The sequence below is a fragment of the Chenopodium quinoa genome, unplaced genomic scaffold (genome assembly GCF_001683475.1).
Source record: "Chenopodium quinoa cultivar QQ74 unplaced genomic scaffold, ASM168347v1, whole genome shotgun sequence".
Taxonomy (NCBI): domain Eukaryota; kingdom Viridiplantae; phylum Streptophyta; class Magnoliopsida; order Caryophyllales; family Amaranthaceae; genus Chenopodium; species Chenopodium quinoa.
The window spans coordinates 1-16,178 of record NW_018742611.1 but is presented as its reverse complement, the minus strand read 5'-3'; the positions used below and the strand labels follow the sequence as shown (position 1 = coordinate 16,178).

General features: G+C 33.1%; 1 protein-coding gene and 1 pseudogene across 1 annotated transcript; both read right to left on the bottom strand.

Annotated features, from left to right (window-relative positions):
* Window positions 1-1,524: 1,524 nt before the first annotated feature.
* Window positions 1,525-4,677, bottom strand: LOC110721253 (cytochrome P450 CYP72A219-like). Its single transcript, XM_021900400.1, has 5 exons — window positions 4,339-4,677; window positions 3,924-4,144; window positions 3,021-3,265; window positions 2,453-2,870; window positions 1,525-2,259 (listed from the first exon to the last, which is right to left on the bottom strand). The coding sequence occupies exons 1-5, from the start codon at window positions 4,631-4,633 to the stop codon at window positions 1,831-1,833; spliced, it is 1,608 nt and encodes a 535-aa protein (XP_021756092.1). The 5' UTR covers window positions 4,634-4,677; the 3' UTR covers window positions 1,525-1,830.
* A 3,614-nt stretch (window positions 4,678-8,291) lies between these two features.
* LOC110721252 lies at window positions 8,292-13,758 on the bottom strand (annotated as a pseudogene).
* Between the last annotated feature and the right edge of the window lie 2,420 nt (window positions 13,759-16,178).

The window sequence follows — 16,178 nt, the reverse complement described above, 5'->3', positions numbered from 1 at the left end:
GATGATGGAAATAGAATTGAGTTATAGGATATTCATTAAAAGTTATGATTAATTTTGTATATATGAAATATTAGAATTCTATCGATAATAAAACACTATACAACAATTTTATCTTAAAAAATCTATCCAAAAATCGCTTACATAGCATCATATGTGTCACAATAATACATATTTATCTCCTACGTGGCTCGACACTTGGCAAAAAACTGAAATGTCAAGTGTCGCTTTCTTATGACCTGCAGGCTGCGAGACCTGCTTTATATATTAGTGATATGATATGATATTAGATTGTAAACTTTTTCTCATTCGGTAAATATTTTAATAAAACATTTACTAACTAAAGATATTTTTTTTATTTTTTATTTTTTTCTTTTTTAATTCGTTTTTATGAATAACACAAAGTTTTATATATGGCCAGCCACACCGTGTGGCTGAGGTTACTCAGTCATGGCTTACTTGGTTAGGGGTAACTCAGTCGATCAGGGGTTACTCGTTTGGTTGGGGATTACTCGGTTAGAGTTTTGGTGTGTGTCAGCCGGTCATATGGTGTGGTCAGCCACACAGAAAACGCATTGTTACTGATTAAAGATTTGCATTGGCATATATGCCCAAGAAAAATGAAACAAGTATAAAATACGAAGGGAGTAAGAGTGAAAGTTATGAACTCACATTTTCTTGCAGATAAAGCAATCTCTACGATATAGTATAAAATTAATTTACTGGGCTAGTGGAACGGGCAGAGGGCTTCAACCATAAGTTTAAGTTTTAAGTTTAGTTGGTCTATTAACTTGAAATTATTTTGGTTGAATTGGTTCTCTAACCATCTGCATGGTTGAGGCCTTGAGAGGCGTGAGAGTTTGTGATAATACAGAGCATGTTTAATGTCATGCAGATGAGCCATGCATGGCTGTCGACACTACATACAAACTGCTACTCGGTGGAAAATAAATATTGCTACTCGGTGGAAAATAAATATGAAATACTGTAATATGTTTTTACTCTTCAAATTCCAATGCTGACGAATTGCTTCTGGTTTCTTAATGTATTCTTTTTTTTAGTCATTGAAGGATCAATTTCAATTAATGAAATAGCTCACATCATGCAAGGGAATGGCGTTTGAAATCAATGTTGAGAGTTATCTTCGACTGTGAAGGTAAGCGGTAACATTTGTCGCCACATAACTTTATATATTTTCAGTGTAGATCGAGCATGTTAAATAAATGAGCTTGAACACAAATATTAATAGGCTAAAGCTAACGAACGTCATCGGGGCGTTGGATAAGCTAACTAAAAATAGAAAGATTAACTTAAAATAAACATTAACTACACCGATCAATGCGTGATTTTGGCATGCATTTCCAAATTAATACCATTTTAATAACTATTTTAAAGGGTTAAACACTCCGAGTACTTTCGTTACCAAGATACATATAAATATACTCATTTAAATAAGTTATAATGCAAATTGGTTGTTGTGATCGGTGATTGATCCTATAAATTATTAATAGAGTAAATAAACCTTGGTTGAATAAAGGAGATATTTCCAACGTACATTAGCTAACTTTACACTTAAAATCAACACCTTTCTTTGGAATTCTTCTTCTCCAAGCTAAGAGATCTAATAGCCAATTCAAATAATAATACTCAAATATGTTAATGTAGGATTGTCACTAGCAAGAGCGAGTGTATAACCATCACAAATTTATAGGTTAAAATTGAAACCTAGCAAGTACCACATTCAAGCTGATCTGATTTTGAAACCAAATTACAAGGTGAAATGCATAGCTTTCAATAACCTAATGGAATAAACACAAAATACTACATACAAGCTTAAAGTTTATGTAAGATAACGGGGACACCATGTTGGGGTTGAAGAGCTATAAAAGTTGAAGGAGCATGGGTGTACGATGGCGAGATTTCAAAAGAGAAGCGTTGCAAAATCATAGACAATGCCATTTTAGCCTCAATCAGGGCAAAACTTTGACCAATACAAATCCGAGGTCCCCAACCAAAGGGGAAGTACGAATTAATTCCCTTAGTTGCCTTTGAAATCCCTTCTGAAAATCTATCTGGTTTGAATTCTTTGACATCATTACCCCAAACTTCGGGGTCCAAATGAGCATGGAGTATTGAAAAAGAAATTGCCACCCCGGGTGGTATAACCAAATCTCCTAATTTTGTTTCACAATCGTACACCTTTCTTGAAGTAGCAACGATAGACGGATACAACCTTAGTACCTCATACAATATCATTGTCACCTAATAAGAGCAATCACAAACAAATTAAGTACGTAAGTAATCTATGTATTAGCATTCACTAATACTTTTTCTACCAATTTGTGAGGATGGGTAGAAATTTTAGTGTTAGTGAAATAAAGGAAAATGCATAAGATTGAAGACGTGAACAATTAAAAGTGTCAAATAGGCTTGAGGAACAAATGAAAAGTCTTACTATCTTTAAACGACTATTTAAGCCATCAAAGTCAGGGCGCTTCATGCCAAACGTAGCAAGAACCTCTTCACGAGCTCGTGTTTGCCATTCTTGGTGCTTTCCTAACAAAGTAACTGTCCATGCTAGCAACACTGAGGTAGTCTCTTGGCCAGCTAAGAAGAATAACTTGCACTCGTCGATCACCTCTTGGAAGCTCATTGCAAGATCAAGACGCTTCTTACTACTAGTTTCACTCTCCCTCTCACTCAATTGTTTAGCCTCTTTAGAATTTGAATCCAAGAGTATCCCCAACAAGTCATCTTTGGCAAGTTCTCCGGCTTCCATTGCATTCTTTCTTGTATTGATAACTGTCTTCAATAGAGTTTTTATTTCGGCATTCATTTCATCCATCCTCTTCTTGCCTTTTGTTGGAATATATCTAGTGAACGCATATATATGATCAAATATTAATATCTAGCCATAATTTATATAGTCTCTAATGTCGTTAATAAAAAGCTTAATTTTATCAAAATGTTACAAGTTTCAACCCTTGAAAGGTAAATGAAAATTGAGAATAAATGTAACTTACTTCCATCCTGGGATATAAGAATATTTGATAAGACGAATAATAAGTTCCTTTTGCTCTGTGAGAAGTTCAAATATCCTTCTTCCGTCATCAAAGCTACTGCCAAACGCAGCTCGAGAGATGGCGTCTGCAGTTAATTTGGTAAAATGCGGCCACACATCTAATTCTGAAGAACCTGTTTTAGAAACTATCTTCTCCCAGTTGTTTAGTGTTTCAATGACGCTGGTTTCAAATGCTGGGAGCATAAGCTGCACGAGTAGAGTGAAGTAAATCGGATTAAAACCAAGCTCAGATGTTATGTATTGTAGTTTCCATATATCACGTATAGTTTAGACTTATAATCACCCTACATATGTACTATACGAAGTATGTAATATATAGTGGTCAATATAAATAATAAAGGTTACTATATTAAAATTAGGGTCAATATGTTTAATATACAGCATACTTTAGGTTTACAATAATATAAATGTCACACAAGTTTTAATAAATGTTACAATATTGAAAATAAGGTTACTATGTTAAAATTAGGATCATTATGTTCCATATAACGTCAGTTTGCTTGCGTATAATCTCGGGTTCACAATAATATTACTGTGGACTAGGTCCACGCAAGACTTTTTGTAGTATATCCCGAACATAACTAGATTTGGCAAAACTAACCTAAATTTTGATGAACTAACTTAAACTGAAATGGTAAAAATCATCTTTTATTTTCATATTGGTGATTACTGTTTAAACTCCCTTTATTCCTTTAAAACCCTAATTTGGTATCTTAGATAGACGCCTCAAAAACAATAAAAGCTCCCCGCTGACGAATTTTCACTCGAATAATTGAACATAACAAAAAAAAAAAAAAAAAAAAACAGAAATAAGCACTTGATATTGAGATGAAGGGAGTAATACTTTTAGCTTATCGAGATGAAATGCAGGGTTGAGAATTTTCCTGTGTTTAGCCCATTGATGGCCTTCATAATTTACAAGTCCAGTCGAAAATGTTTGAATAAGTGGATTTAATTTAGGTTTTCGGAATTCGTTCATCCTATTGAATCCGTCCTTTATTTGCTCAGACTGTGTAATAAGTATTGTTGGCACAGGGCCCATCCAACTGAAACAGTTTTTTGAACCTGCATTTATGCATTGTTGATCGATTAAGGTCTCTTGTGCACGTTCCAATGTCATTCAACTATATTAGGATCATAACATACAAGACATTGAATTACAAACAGCTCAAATACAACATGCATAATAGAACAAACTCACTCAAAAGCTAAGGTGCACCAAATAAATAAGTTCAAAAAATAAAAAATAAAAAAAATACCGGATTTGGTGAGAAGTCGATGGAGTAAGGGTTGAATACGATGGTAATAATCATGAGTAAAAGGAATGGGTTTCACCATAGCTTCACTACGCAATTGCGAGGCTTCCTTCATGTCACCGATCAAAAACCGGTACGAGTTTCCAACAAGACCTTGTTGTTGAAGCGATTTCTCTAAACTTTTGGGCGTAAACCAAACAAAGTTTATTACTTTCCATAGCCATCTCAATACCACAATGCACAACAAAACACCAAGTGCATTCGCAATCAAACTTTGGCTCTCGAAAATGATCATCATCTGATCTTTAGTTATAATTATTTGGTGGTCTCAAACTATAGAAAAAGATGACTTATTATATACTTGTACTTGGTTACACATCCAAACTCGAGGAACACGAGGGCTTAGATATCTGATGCACATACGACAACATTAAGATATGAATTGCCAATTTTCCAGCCAATTGCTAGTTTGCTACTGACCAGATTGGAGAATCAAATACTTTTACGATCTTGCTCACATGGGCCCAGTCACGAGCTTGACTGGATTTTAATGAGAACTAATGTACATACAACGTGGCACAACAATTGGTGTAATTCTGAAAGTATAATTTTTTATTAAGAGCTTGTTTAATTAAAGGCCCCAAATTTCAGGGCCTGATTTATAACCCACAAAATAAGGAAAGTCTTCTTCCTCAGCATATCCTCCCATTCCCCATGACAAAATTAACCGCTAAACTTATTAAATCCCTCCAATTGACCATGTTTAGATTCCCAACAAATTAAAATACGGAGTATTAAAAAAAAAAACATTGCATTTAATACTCTCATAAGTCATTCTCCTAAAAACCCTCTAGTTAATTTCCTCTTTCAAACCTTTTAGGAAATTTATCCAAAATTACTCCATAAAAAGTCTATTTTATGAACAACTCCCAAAAAAAAAAAGAAATAAATAAATTAAAAATATATATATATAAACAACTAGCCCTATGTTGGAGTTATTCATTAATCAATCCCATAATACTACTCCAATTCTTTGTTGTTGCTTCAAAAAATCAAAAATCATCTTTTCTTGATTGCCTAAATTGGTATCACATATCAATTAGTTGACTTTATCATCTCAATTTCCTCCTAGCCGTTTCATAAATTGATACTATACTTGGAAGGCTCATTGATTGACATGCAAATTAATGGCAGGAATATTGATTCTCATTGTCTTAGGAGCATGCATGTTGCCGTGAGTTTGGGTGGGTTCATAATATTGATGATTTGATCAATCAATTGATATGGGAGGTAATTAGCTAAATGCATGCATAGATATCACTTGATTATAGGAGCAAAATGATCCTTTGAACTTGATTTCCGTGAGCTTGTAATTCCTTCCAAATTTTCATGATTTTTGAGTAGTATAAAAACGAGGCCTTTGTACTTCATTTGGACACACAAAAAATTATTACATTCTACTATATTCCTTACTCCAAAAATGATACACAATATTATAGTCTCTAGTTGTTGGGCAATGTTCAAAGTGTTCTCAATCTAGCTATTCGTCGTACACTGTATGTAGAGTTAGAGTCGTGTATTCCTAGAGGTCGGTTGCTACGAGTCTGTGAGTACTGTGCGGGGCAAATTCGACTTTAGGACAGTGATTTATTGTCACGCCACGACATTTCAGATAAGCCGTTCTAATTTTCCGTCGGAACACTAAATTTCCGACAGATTTTTCCGTCGAAATCTAATTTAAAAAAAAAGAAAAAAAACAAACAAACCCTAAAACAACCAACCCCCCGCCCTCATTTCCGCCTCTTCTTTCCCTTTCTCCTTCTCTTTCACTCTCCTCTCCTCTTCTCTTCTCTTCTCTTCTCTTTCCTCTTCTTCTCGATCTCTCCTTTACTCCTCCTCCCTCCTCTTTCTCGATCTTCTTTCTCCTTCTCCCTCCTCTTTCTCTTGTCTTCTTTCTCTTCTCTCTCCATATCCTCCTCTTCTCTCTCCGTCCACCACCAACATCAAGCACCGTCAACAACAATGCTACAATGTCCTCCTCTTCTCTCTCCGTCCACCACCAACATCAACCAAAACAACAACGAAGAAACACCAACAACAATGGCGCAACAACAACAAAGCCGACAACCACCATTGCGAGCCACCCACTCTCAAGGTTTTTGTTTTGTTAATCTAGTTTTAATTTAGGTTAGATTATAGATCTAGTTGATTTTTTATGTAATTGTAATGTTAATTTATAAATTTTATTAGATAATTGTATATTTATATATTTCCTTTAATTTTGTTGTTTAATTATCGTTTTTTTTTTTTAATTTTTTTTATGAAATTCTGATTAAATATGTAGATCTACTGGTTTTTGATTTTTTTGTGGTATTTTTCGATTTTGTAATGTTAATCACAAGATCAGAAAAGATAAAGAGAGAAAGAACCAAGGGTTGAGCTTCTCCATTTGGGTTTTCAGCAAACTATTCGTTGCCGAAATTTCGACCATTGTATCGTACTAAATTGTCAGAGGACACATCAGGCCTCTATTTGAACAATTAGATCGGGCGAATCGCTGCTGGACAAAAGCCTTCATTTTGGCGATTTCTACATCTTTTGTCTCTCAATTGTTCATCTCTTAATGTTATTGTTGTTGGTGGTATATGAACCTTTTGTAGATTGAATAGGATTTATTTTTACCCACAATTATCAATAAAAGAAGTTTAGGGTGAACTTCAAAAGCGATCCCGTGGTTTTTACTCTTCACATCGAAGGGATTTTCCACGTATAATTTGTGTGTGTTCTTTGCGTTTTAATCTTCCTATTATTGTTGATTTTACTCTACACATCAAGGCTTCAGCTTAAAAAAAATTCACATTTAAAAGTTCATGTTTGTTCAAAACTTCAAATAATGGTTAAGGAGTTAAAATAAGGTTTAAGAAGTTCATACAGGTATAAATAAGGTTCAAATAAGGGTTAATAAGAATTAAAAAAAAAGAAAAAAAAAAAAAAGAACCTCCACATAAATCTTGGACCCTACACGTGGTTGTATATACGAGTAACATACTGTTAGGCTGCCGTGTATAAAAACATTAACTATTAACTCAAAATTCATAATTATAAACCTAGATACAATAACTATTAAGCCATAATCAAAACTAATACTATCGCTACTTATTCAAAACCATAACTATTAACCCAAAAATCATAACGAGCAACCTCAAAAACCATAACTATTATCCAAAAAAAAAACGACTATTAACCTGAAAATCATAACTTATGACATAAAACATAACTAATAACTAATAACTTAAAAACCATAAGTATTAATCTATTATTCAAAACTATTGACCCAAATACTATAACTGTTAAGCCAAAATCATAACGGATACTTCCTCCATTTTGTCATAATTGTGACACTTCTATTGGAAAGTTATTTTTTTTATAGAAAGTCTACTATTGCCCTTATTTAAAGCTCATTGCCCACTAAATTACACTCCTAACATTCTCTCACACCTATTATACGTGTATCAGATCATGTGAGGCCACTTTTCTAAATCCCGTGGAAAAGTGTGTTGCAAGTATTAAAAAATGGAGGAAGTACTAAAATTATTCATTTAAAACCATAACTATTAACCCGAAAACTATAACTAATAACCAAAAACCATACCTAATTAACTATTAGCCCTAAAATTATAACTAGATAGCCAAATACGCAAATTATTAACATAAAACCATAGCTATTTACCCGAATATCACAACTAATTAACAAAATCATAATTAATAACCAAACACTCTAACTATAAAAATCATAATTATTGAACTGAATCTCAACTATTATTAATTAAAACATAACAATTTGTCCAAAATCTACAACTAATAACAAAAAACTATAACTAATAACTATAGTTTACAATTCAACAATGCAAACAAAGTTAAATCTAGATGATCAAATTCATTTAGTAATTTTTTACAATCAAATCCATATCTTTGACAACTCCATCCATTCATTGCCTGCCATTGCTGAGAGCCCAAGAGTAAGGAAGAGAGTTTATGGCTTTAGTGGGTCAAATTTGACCTAGAAGACAAATAAAAATCAGAAATTTTAGACACACCACAACAGAGTGATAGAGATAGTTGTCGGCCATCGCCGCGTTTGTTGGTAGGATTTCAAAGGTTGTCATCTTGTCAATGACACTTCGCCTTCATTGATTTAATAGTGTGGTTTATGAGTATTATTGGGAATGAAGTGGCAGTGGTGACGACAGAGGCTTTGATAGGGACAGAGAGGAGTGAAGGGAATGAAGTGGTGGAGGTGAAAGATGGTGAGGGGTGGAGAGGAAGGGTTTTGGGAGGATAGAGATTGGCATTTACCAACTCGGTCAAACCCACTGCCCAGTTTCAAGCCTGGATAAAGGAGGAGGGTTACGGTAGGCCAGCTAGTGTAAAACTTTGTCACATCACTTGACATGAGCCACTAGTATAGGATTGGTGACCTCTTAGGAAGGCCTCATGTTGGTTCATGTAGCCAACCCTTATAATGGGATTAAGGCATTCAAGCAGCAGAAGAAGAAGAGAGATTGGCATTACCAAAAAAAAAAACCTAATCCAGTTTCTCTCTCCCCTTACAAGACCACACCTTATAACGTATTCCTTGTATGTAGTATATTAGTTAAAAAGTGCAGTCAAATTTTATACCCTAAAAATGTCAATAGTGGAAAACTGGAAATTAATTTGGGATAGGAATAACTAATAATTTCAAAGGTAAACTGTATCCTACTTCTTGATTAAAATTACTTAATATAAGAGGACGCATTCAATCATATTAGGACATTAACATGCTAATGTTCCATTGAAAAAATATAAAAACAAATTTTTAAAAACCCAGTATTTTATTAATTAATACAAAGTATTTAATATAAAAATTAACTTTGTAAGAGATCGCATACTTACATAATAAGATATCACTTGCAATTATCAGATCCCAATTTGAATTGCCATTTGAAAAGGCGTCACCCCATGTATCTGAAAACAAGCAGCACCTTGTTATCACTAATCACTCAATAGCTTGAATATGAATGATTGAATTCACATACAGAATTTTCACATTTAGCCTTGATTTTTTTAACTTATTCAATGTATACCACCCAACTTCTATTTATTCTAAATCTTTCTTATGTCTACTATAAAACCCTACTTAACTCGTTCAATCATTAATTTACTCAACGAATGCGAATCAACTCAAAAAAAACTAACTAGGTAAAGAGCTAATTAAAGGCTAATGGGAAAGATAAGGAAGAGTTAGAATAAGTAAAAGGTTAATTAGAGCTAAGAAGGGGAGGAGAAAAGGCACAAAAAAAATTTCAAAAAAGAAAAATTGTTGTTAATTAGGGGTTGTTTGGTCATGAAAGGCATATGGCACAATTCTAGCAAAATTAAGGGATATACGATGAGATATGAAAAGTTAGGGGTATGTTGTGAATAAGATATTTCCAAGTGAATGCTAAAAAAACTGAAAGCTGTATTCACAGATTTGGCCACATAAAATTCCCAAGCAATAAAAGTAACATAATCCCAAATCAAGGTTGCAGAAATTCGTTCACAATATAAAGGCTTTATTATGACATTTAGAAATCAAGACGGAAACATGGAGGTCTTTTGAGGATTTAAGTAACTCACGCTTGACATGAGGAAGGGCAGGGACAACTCGGTTGATTTTGCAATTATAAGTTATATTATCCTCAATTTCTTGATCATCATAATCAGACGTTGTAACATCAATTTGTAACAGTTTTTTCAGAAAGATAGCCAAAGCGCCAGTTCCACTGCCATCAATGAATTGAGAAATTGAGAACTCGTTAGCCCGAATCAACCCATAAATATGATAATTCCAAACAAAGAAGTAGATCAGCTTCATACAAACAAATTGATTGTATTCATCTCTACAGTAACACTTTTTGTAATTGTGTCACCATTCTCTTTCAAGTTGAGTATTAATAGACAACTGGCAAAATCCAATCTACTACACTTTTGCTCTAAGATAGAAAGTACGCATATGTATAAAATATAAATAGAAGCTGCTAACAGACTCGGGGCAATTTAACAGAAATTATTGACACCGGCCTATGGAGTAAAATTTCAAATCATAGCTGATTCATCACACTGAGACAAAGATCTGAGGGAGGTAAGCCTTTAAGACAGGTAGAGATCAAAAACAAAGGAAGAACAACATTAATATGGAATATGTTTCTGCAAACTTATTAGGGCACAAACAAGAGGGTAAAAAAGCCCAATATTCATCGCCACAATAAAAAACGGTTTTACAAGTAGCACAAAACATATTCCAAATAACAAAGATGGTTTGCGCATTAGATGCACACTAGCCTTTTATTTGTTATGGAGATCCGAGAATAACATATTCAAGATTAAACAGAAATTTTTTGTTCCAATTTATCAAAACTCAAAATGAGTACGTCACCAAACCAATAATGCAGATTTAGAAGCCTTAACATAAGACCTCAGCTCCAATCTTGACCAAGTTTGCAATTAAAATAAATAATACATGAAATTAGAAGAAAGGGACATTACATGCCTCCCCAATTCAATGACATGCCTCCCTTCTATTCATAGACCGGTTTTGGACCAAACATTCAGAAAAAGCAAATGTACCTGGCCAGAGCAAATTCCCATTCAGCTGGTGGAAGGAGAATTCCCGAACGATCAACTCCTGCAATTGCAAGAAACACAAAACTAAAGATGTTGAATAAGACATTAAAGATGGACCGTTTCCTCTTCACATGCAAAAGCCCTGAAAACAGGAGCTTGAGGCATAAGGCATGGCATAACAGTCAATATTTAAGTCACATCAGATTTTAAAGCACTTTCCATTGCGGTGATACGTCTGACAACTGTAACCAATTCGTCAATTAAGAAACATATAACAGTTGGCTATAGCATACAATCAGACTAGTTAAGTATCAAATGGCTATCTGCTGAGTTCCAGTATGCTCAACCTATCTCCTTGCCTCTTGACCCAATGCTAAGCTGTTAACCCCCTTTTCTTTGAGTCAAGCTAATGTGTAAGTAGATGTTGCCTTAAACCTTCCACTTTGGAAATGGGGATTGGGGATGTCTGTTACTCCTCTGCTAAGATATGGCTAGGAGGATTCATTTGTAAAAACTCATGCAGAGGATGCAAATATGGCTGAGTACTTAGCAATTCTTTATGCTGCTGCCTGGTCTAAATGCAAACAATTGGATTACTTACTCAAAAAATGTTGTCACTGGTATTAATGATTTGCAAAGGATCAGAGATATATATTTCAACGATGCCTGGAGACCTGATGTTCTTTGGATCTTCAATTCTCCTGTTTTTGCTGACTGGGATAGCTCCTGTCTAGCCTCTTTAGCTACTCTACTGATCCTATGTACTTTGATTGTAATGTCGATTTATTTTTAGTTCCTGCTACTGATACTTCTCTGAACTTTTGTAATTTAAGTGTCACTTTGACACATAATTAATCTATTCTACCCCATCAACCAAAAAAAAGGAAGTAAGACGTGAGATTTAAAGCCTATCCGTTACAAATAAAGGTGAGCCATTTCTCTATTTAGAACAACTCTTTTAAAGACTATTGATAGAGATTAATGTTACTCAAACTCTTCATTTCTCAAGTCTATGTTGGAACTCTTAAGTCTCTAACACTACATGACTATGAACACTTGATACTACACATTGAACCAAAAATATGAAAAAAAAAAATTTAAAATAGCAAACATGAATAAGTACACTTTGTCTAACATAGGTACTTGAGTCTAAATAGTATAGTTCAAAAAAAGCATTAGTAACCCGCTGATAAGATATAGAAGCTGTTAACCAAGAATTTTTATATAGTTTACTATAACCTAACTTAAAAACCTGCAAAAATTGTCCAATAGGTGACCAATCAGCACAATGTAAATAAGCTCAATCCTTTCCTAGTTATTGGTTAAAAATGCATCCAAGTTAAGAGCATAAAAAGAAAAAAAGAGGGTTTCAGATAGCAAGATTCAACGACCACCTATGGGTCATTGATTGTTATTACTTCCATAGGAACTAAATATAGTCATACTTGCACACATCATTACAAATTAATCCTTCCTAAGAAACAATAGTCTCATGTACAATTTCAAGATGTCTGGAAATAACAATCAAGTTCTCTAAAATAGTAACCGTTAATGAGTGGGCTTTTTTAAAATGTCCCTGCTTATATAAAGTGAAGATGATTTTGAGAAATGACCTAACTACAAGGCTCTTTCAACTTTTGCAGGTAATATCCTTAATTATGCAGGATTTGAACAGTATTATACGAAGTGGTTAATTCTGGAAAGAGCCACGGAGGAAGTAATTTGAACAATGCTATCATCCAGGAGTCTTAGAATTTATAACAGCACTTAAATGACAATTATGACAGACATCATAGTTTTGATACAAATCACGGAAACTCCAATATATCTAATGTACTTCCTTCGTTCTTTTATGTTAAATGAATAAACCGAATAGAAAAGTTGAACATAAAAAAGCACTCCCTCTATTCTTTTATGTTCAACTCTTTAGCCAGTTCCTTTTTATTCTACATACTTTGCTTTATTCTATTTAGCTTGCTCTTTTATCGTTGCGTATACAGAGTAGAACATAGAAGACCAGATGGAATACTACTTTATACATAATATACTTATAAAAATAAACTTGTTCTCGAATCAGATTCGTCTTTCCGGGATCTAAATAGAAGCAATTAGCCACTTACATGCCATATTTCAGTGAGTAAGCTCAATAAAACTGCTCTTTTTTTTACTAGCCTTTTCATTTTAGCAAACTAGCAACACAAAAACTGAAATCAGATCAAATTAGCTACCAAATTAGTGATTTAAATTTGTTCCTAATAAACATCAAATGGTTTTACACTTGAATCTCTACAAATCTGAACTGCATTGCATTATAAATTTATAACAATTATAAACTACAAGCAAATTACAAAATTATTAGGGAAAAATATGTAATTAAATTGGGTATAGATGAAATGAACTCACCATTCCTGGAAATTGGTGGGTTCTTTCAACAAAATTTTGTTGGGTATTGGGTTCCTCATCTATTCAAAGCAAAAATGGCGGTTAAAATTTGTCAGAAAAGTTAAATTAAAAATTAATTACTACGTACTTAGATGTGAAGAGAGAATGTACCAGAAGAATTGTCAGAAAGTGTTGCCGAAGAGGGAAGAAGGGGAGAAGAGAGCAGTCTCCATTTTCGTACAACGAAAGACGGCAAACAAGACGGCGGAACTGCAGTGAGGTTCTGACTTTCAAACGCATCCTATTAATGCAATTAGGTTTATAATTTAGGCGACACGGTCAAGTGCATAATACGCATGGTGCATATGAGTAGGTGCATAGCAATGGCTTAAGTTGTTTGGTTGGCATAAACTTAGTTGCAAATCATGGAAATTTTGACAGTTTGAAAAGTCACAATTTTTCTGAATTTGTAATTCCTACATTTACACATTTTATTATCAACCAAACAACTCAACAATTTTTTAAATTCCCATGTTTTTGACTTCCCTCACTTTCTTTACAACCAAACAAGGCCTAATTTCATTATACTTTTGTATTTCAAAATGGAATCTAGCTTGATGGATATGTGTATATACCATTCTTAGTAATTGACATGAGAATTGTGACTTAACAAAGGAACGTGGGTAACTTACATAAGCCACATTTTATCACTTATTATAATTGGAATTTTAATTTTCCATAAAATTCTAATTTTTCTTGTTTTTTCTTGATCTCTTCAACAATGACCAAATACTTTTATTTTTAAAATTAAGGTTATTTGTATTTCACCACCCACAAATAACCCACTTTTTAAAATTACCACAAAAAAATAAAAATATTTTAAATTACCACCAAAAAAAGACAAAAAAAAATTAGGTTTCACCACTATTTAGCACTTTTCATCTAAAAAAAGGTTAAATCTAACGTTTTTAAAAAAATTCTTTGATTTTTGTGACAAAAACATGGTTTAGATGTTTTAGGGGTCATTTTTGCCCTTTAGATCCGATTTAAAGTCAAAATTTACAAAAAAGAATGACTGAAAATGCCTCGTTGCGTACTAAAAAATATCTTGGTTTGCGTGACACGTGCAAATGAGGCATTTTTTATAATTATTTGTCAATTTTGACCTCAAATCGAATCCTTTGGGCAAAAATGACCCCCAAAACCTCTAAAGAGCATGTTTTAGGCACGAAAATCAAACAAATTTTTTTAAATCGTTAGATTTAACAATTTTGGTGGTGAATCTTATTCTTTTTTTCGTTTTTTTGGGTGGTATTTTAAAATATAAAAAAAAAAGGGTGGTAATTCAAAAAGTGGGTTATTTGTGAGTGGTAAAATATAAAATTTAATAAAATTAAATCCAATATGAATTATTACTTAATGATACACGAAGTTTAATCTATGTTGATTGTTGAATTTATATTGTCATACCTTACTTATACTTGGTTAAACTTATATTTTTACTCAGTTAAACTAATTTTTATTTATATTCACTTTTCACTACATTAACTTTTTTTTTTACTTAATCCATAACTTTCACTAAATCTGACTCCCTCTATTTCTATTTTAAAGATTATGGAAAGTATGACCAAAATGAGATGGAGCAATGTAATTGTTGTTCAAATGCAAGAAAGAGTAACAAAGAAAACAAGAAAAAATAGAGATTTATATGATTCGCCAAACAATGTTTTAAATACGACCATCGAAAAGATATAGTTTACAAGATCGATCCTTAACCTAAATACCCAACTTGATTTGGAAACTCCAACTAATTGAGCTAACTTCCTTTCAACTACAAATGATTCTGAGACTAAATAAGAGAATATAATGAAGAGAGCATGTAGGGAATTTTTTCAACTCTCGCCCTACATATGGGTCATTTTAAGTATGGCGGCGCTCTAAGGAAAAGAAGCTAGAGAAAAAAGAGTCGCTAACAAGTTTTAGGAACTTGTAAACCATTCACGGATGTGAGGTTACACCCCATTCACAATTACGGAGCTTGCTAACTCCATAGTGGTCCGAAACCATGACTGGATGTTCGGAGATGATGGTACGAATTTGACCTTAGAGAAGCCAAACCCGCCCTAAATAGGCCTCTACTTGATTCTTATTGATATTCATGCGTGCTTTTCGATCAACATACATACATCAAATTAATCTTAATCTTGTTTAATCTATGTTGGTTGATTATTATTAATGCACAATTAAATCTAATATTGGTGATCACTTTGAATTAAAATCATATTAAGCCTAAATCAAAATTATTAATTATCTTATTAGGCGTGATTTCAAGTACAAATTTCCTTAAACCTGCAAAAAGGGCGTGATCAAGCTGTAATATCCGAATATTTTCTGATTATATAAAATATAATTTATAGATAAATAATTTATATTTTCTAGTTATTAATTAAATTAATAATTATTATTGTTTTTTTTTTATACCTAAAGTATCTTAAACCCTATATATATATATATATATATATATATATATATATATATATATATATATATATATATATATATATATAGGGGAGGGATCGGTAAGAACCCCTAGATATATAAGAACCCTAGATATATAAGAATCCATCTCAACCGTAGGATCAAGTTGTTTTAGACGGTTAAGATTAAAAACACGTGTCCAACTTTTTCAACCCCCTTACCCACCTCCCAACCTTTTCTCTCTCCTCTAACTTTCTTTCCCTTCTTCCCGATTCTCTCATTTTCTCTCTCTAAAAACCCCCAAAAATCTGATAGAAGTTGCAATTTGAAGGATT

Coding starts and splice junctions, on each gene's coding strand:
- LOC110721253 (XM_021900400.1), bottom strand. CDS start 4,633: ATGATGATCATTTTCGAGAGCCAAAGTTTGATTGCGAATGCACTTGGT. Junction 4,145..4,338: donor TCGACTTCTCACCAAATCCG/GTATTTTTTTTA, acceptor GCATAAATGCAG/GTTCAAAAAACTGTTTCAGT. Junction 2,260..2,452: donor TAAATAGTCGTTTAAAGATA/GTAAGACTTTTC, acceptor TGCTCTTATTAG/GTGACAATGATATTGTATGA.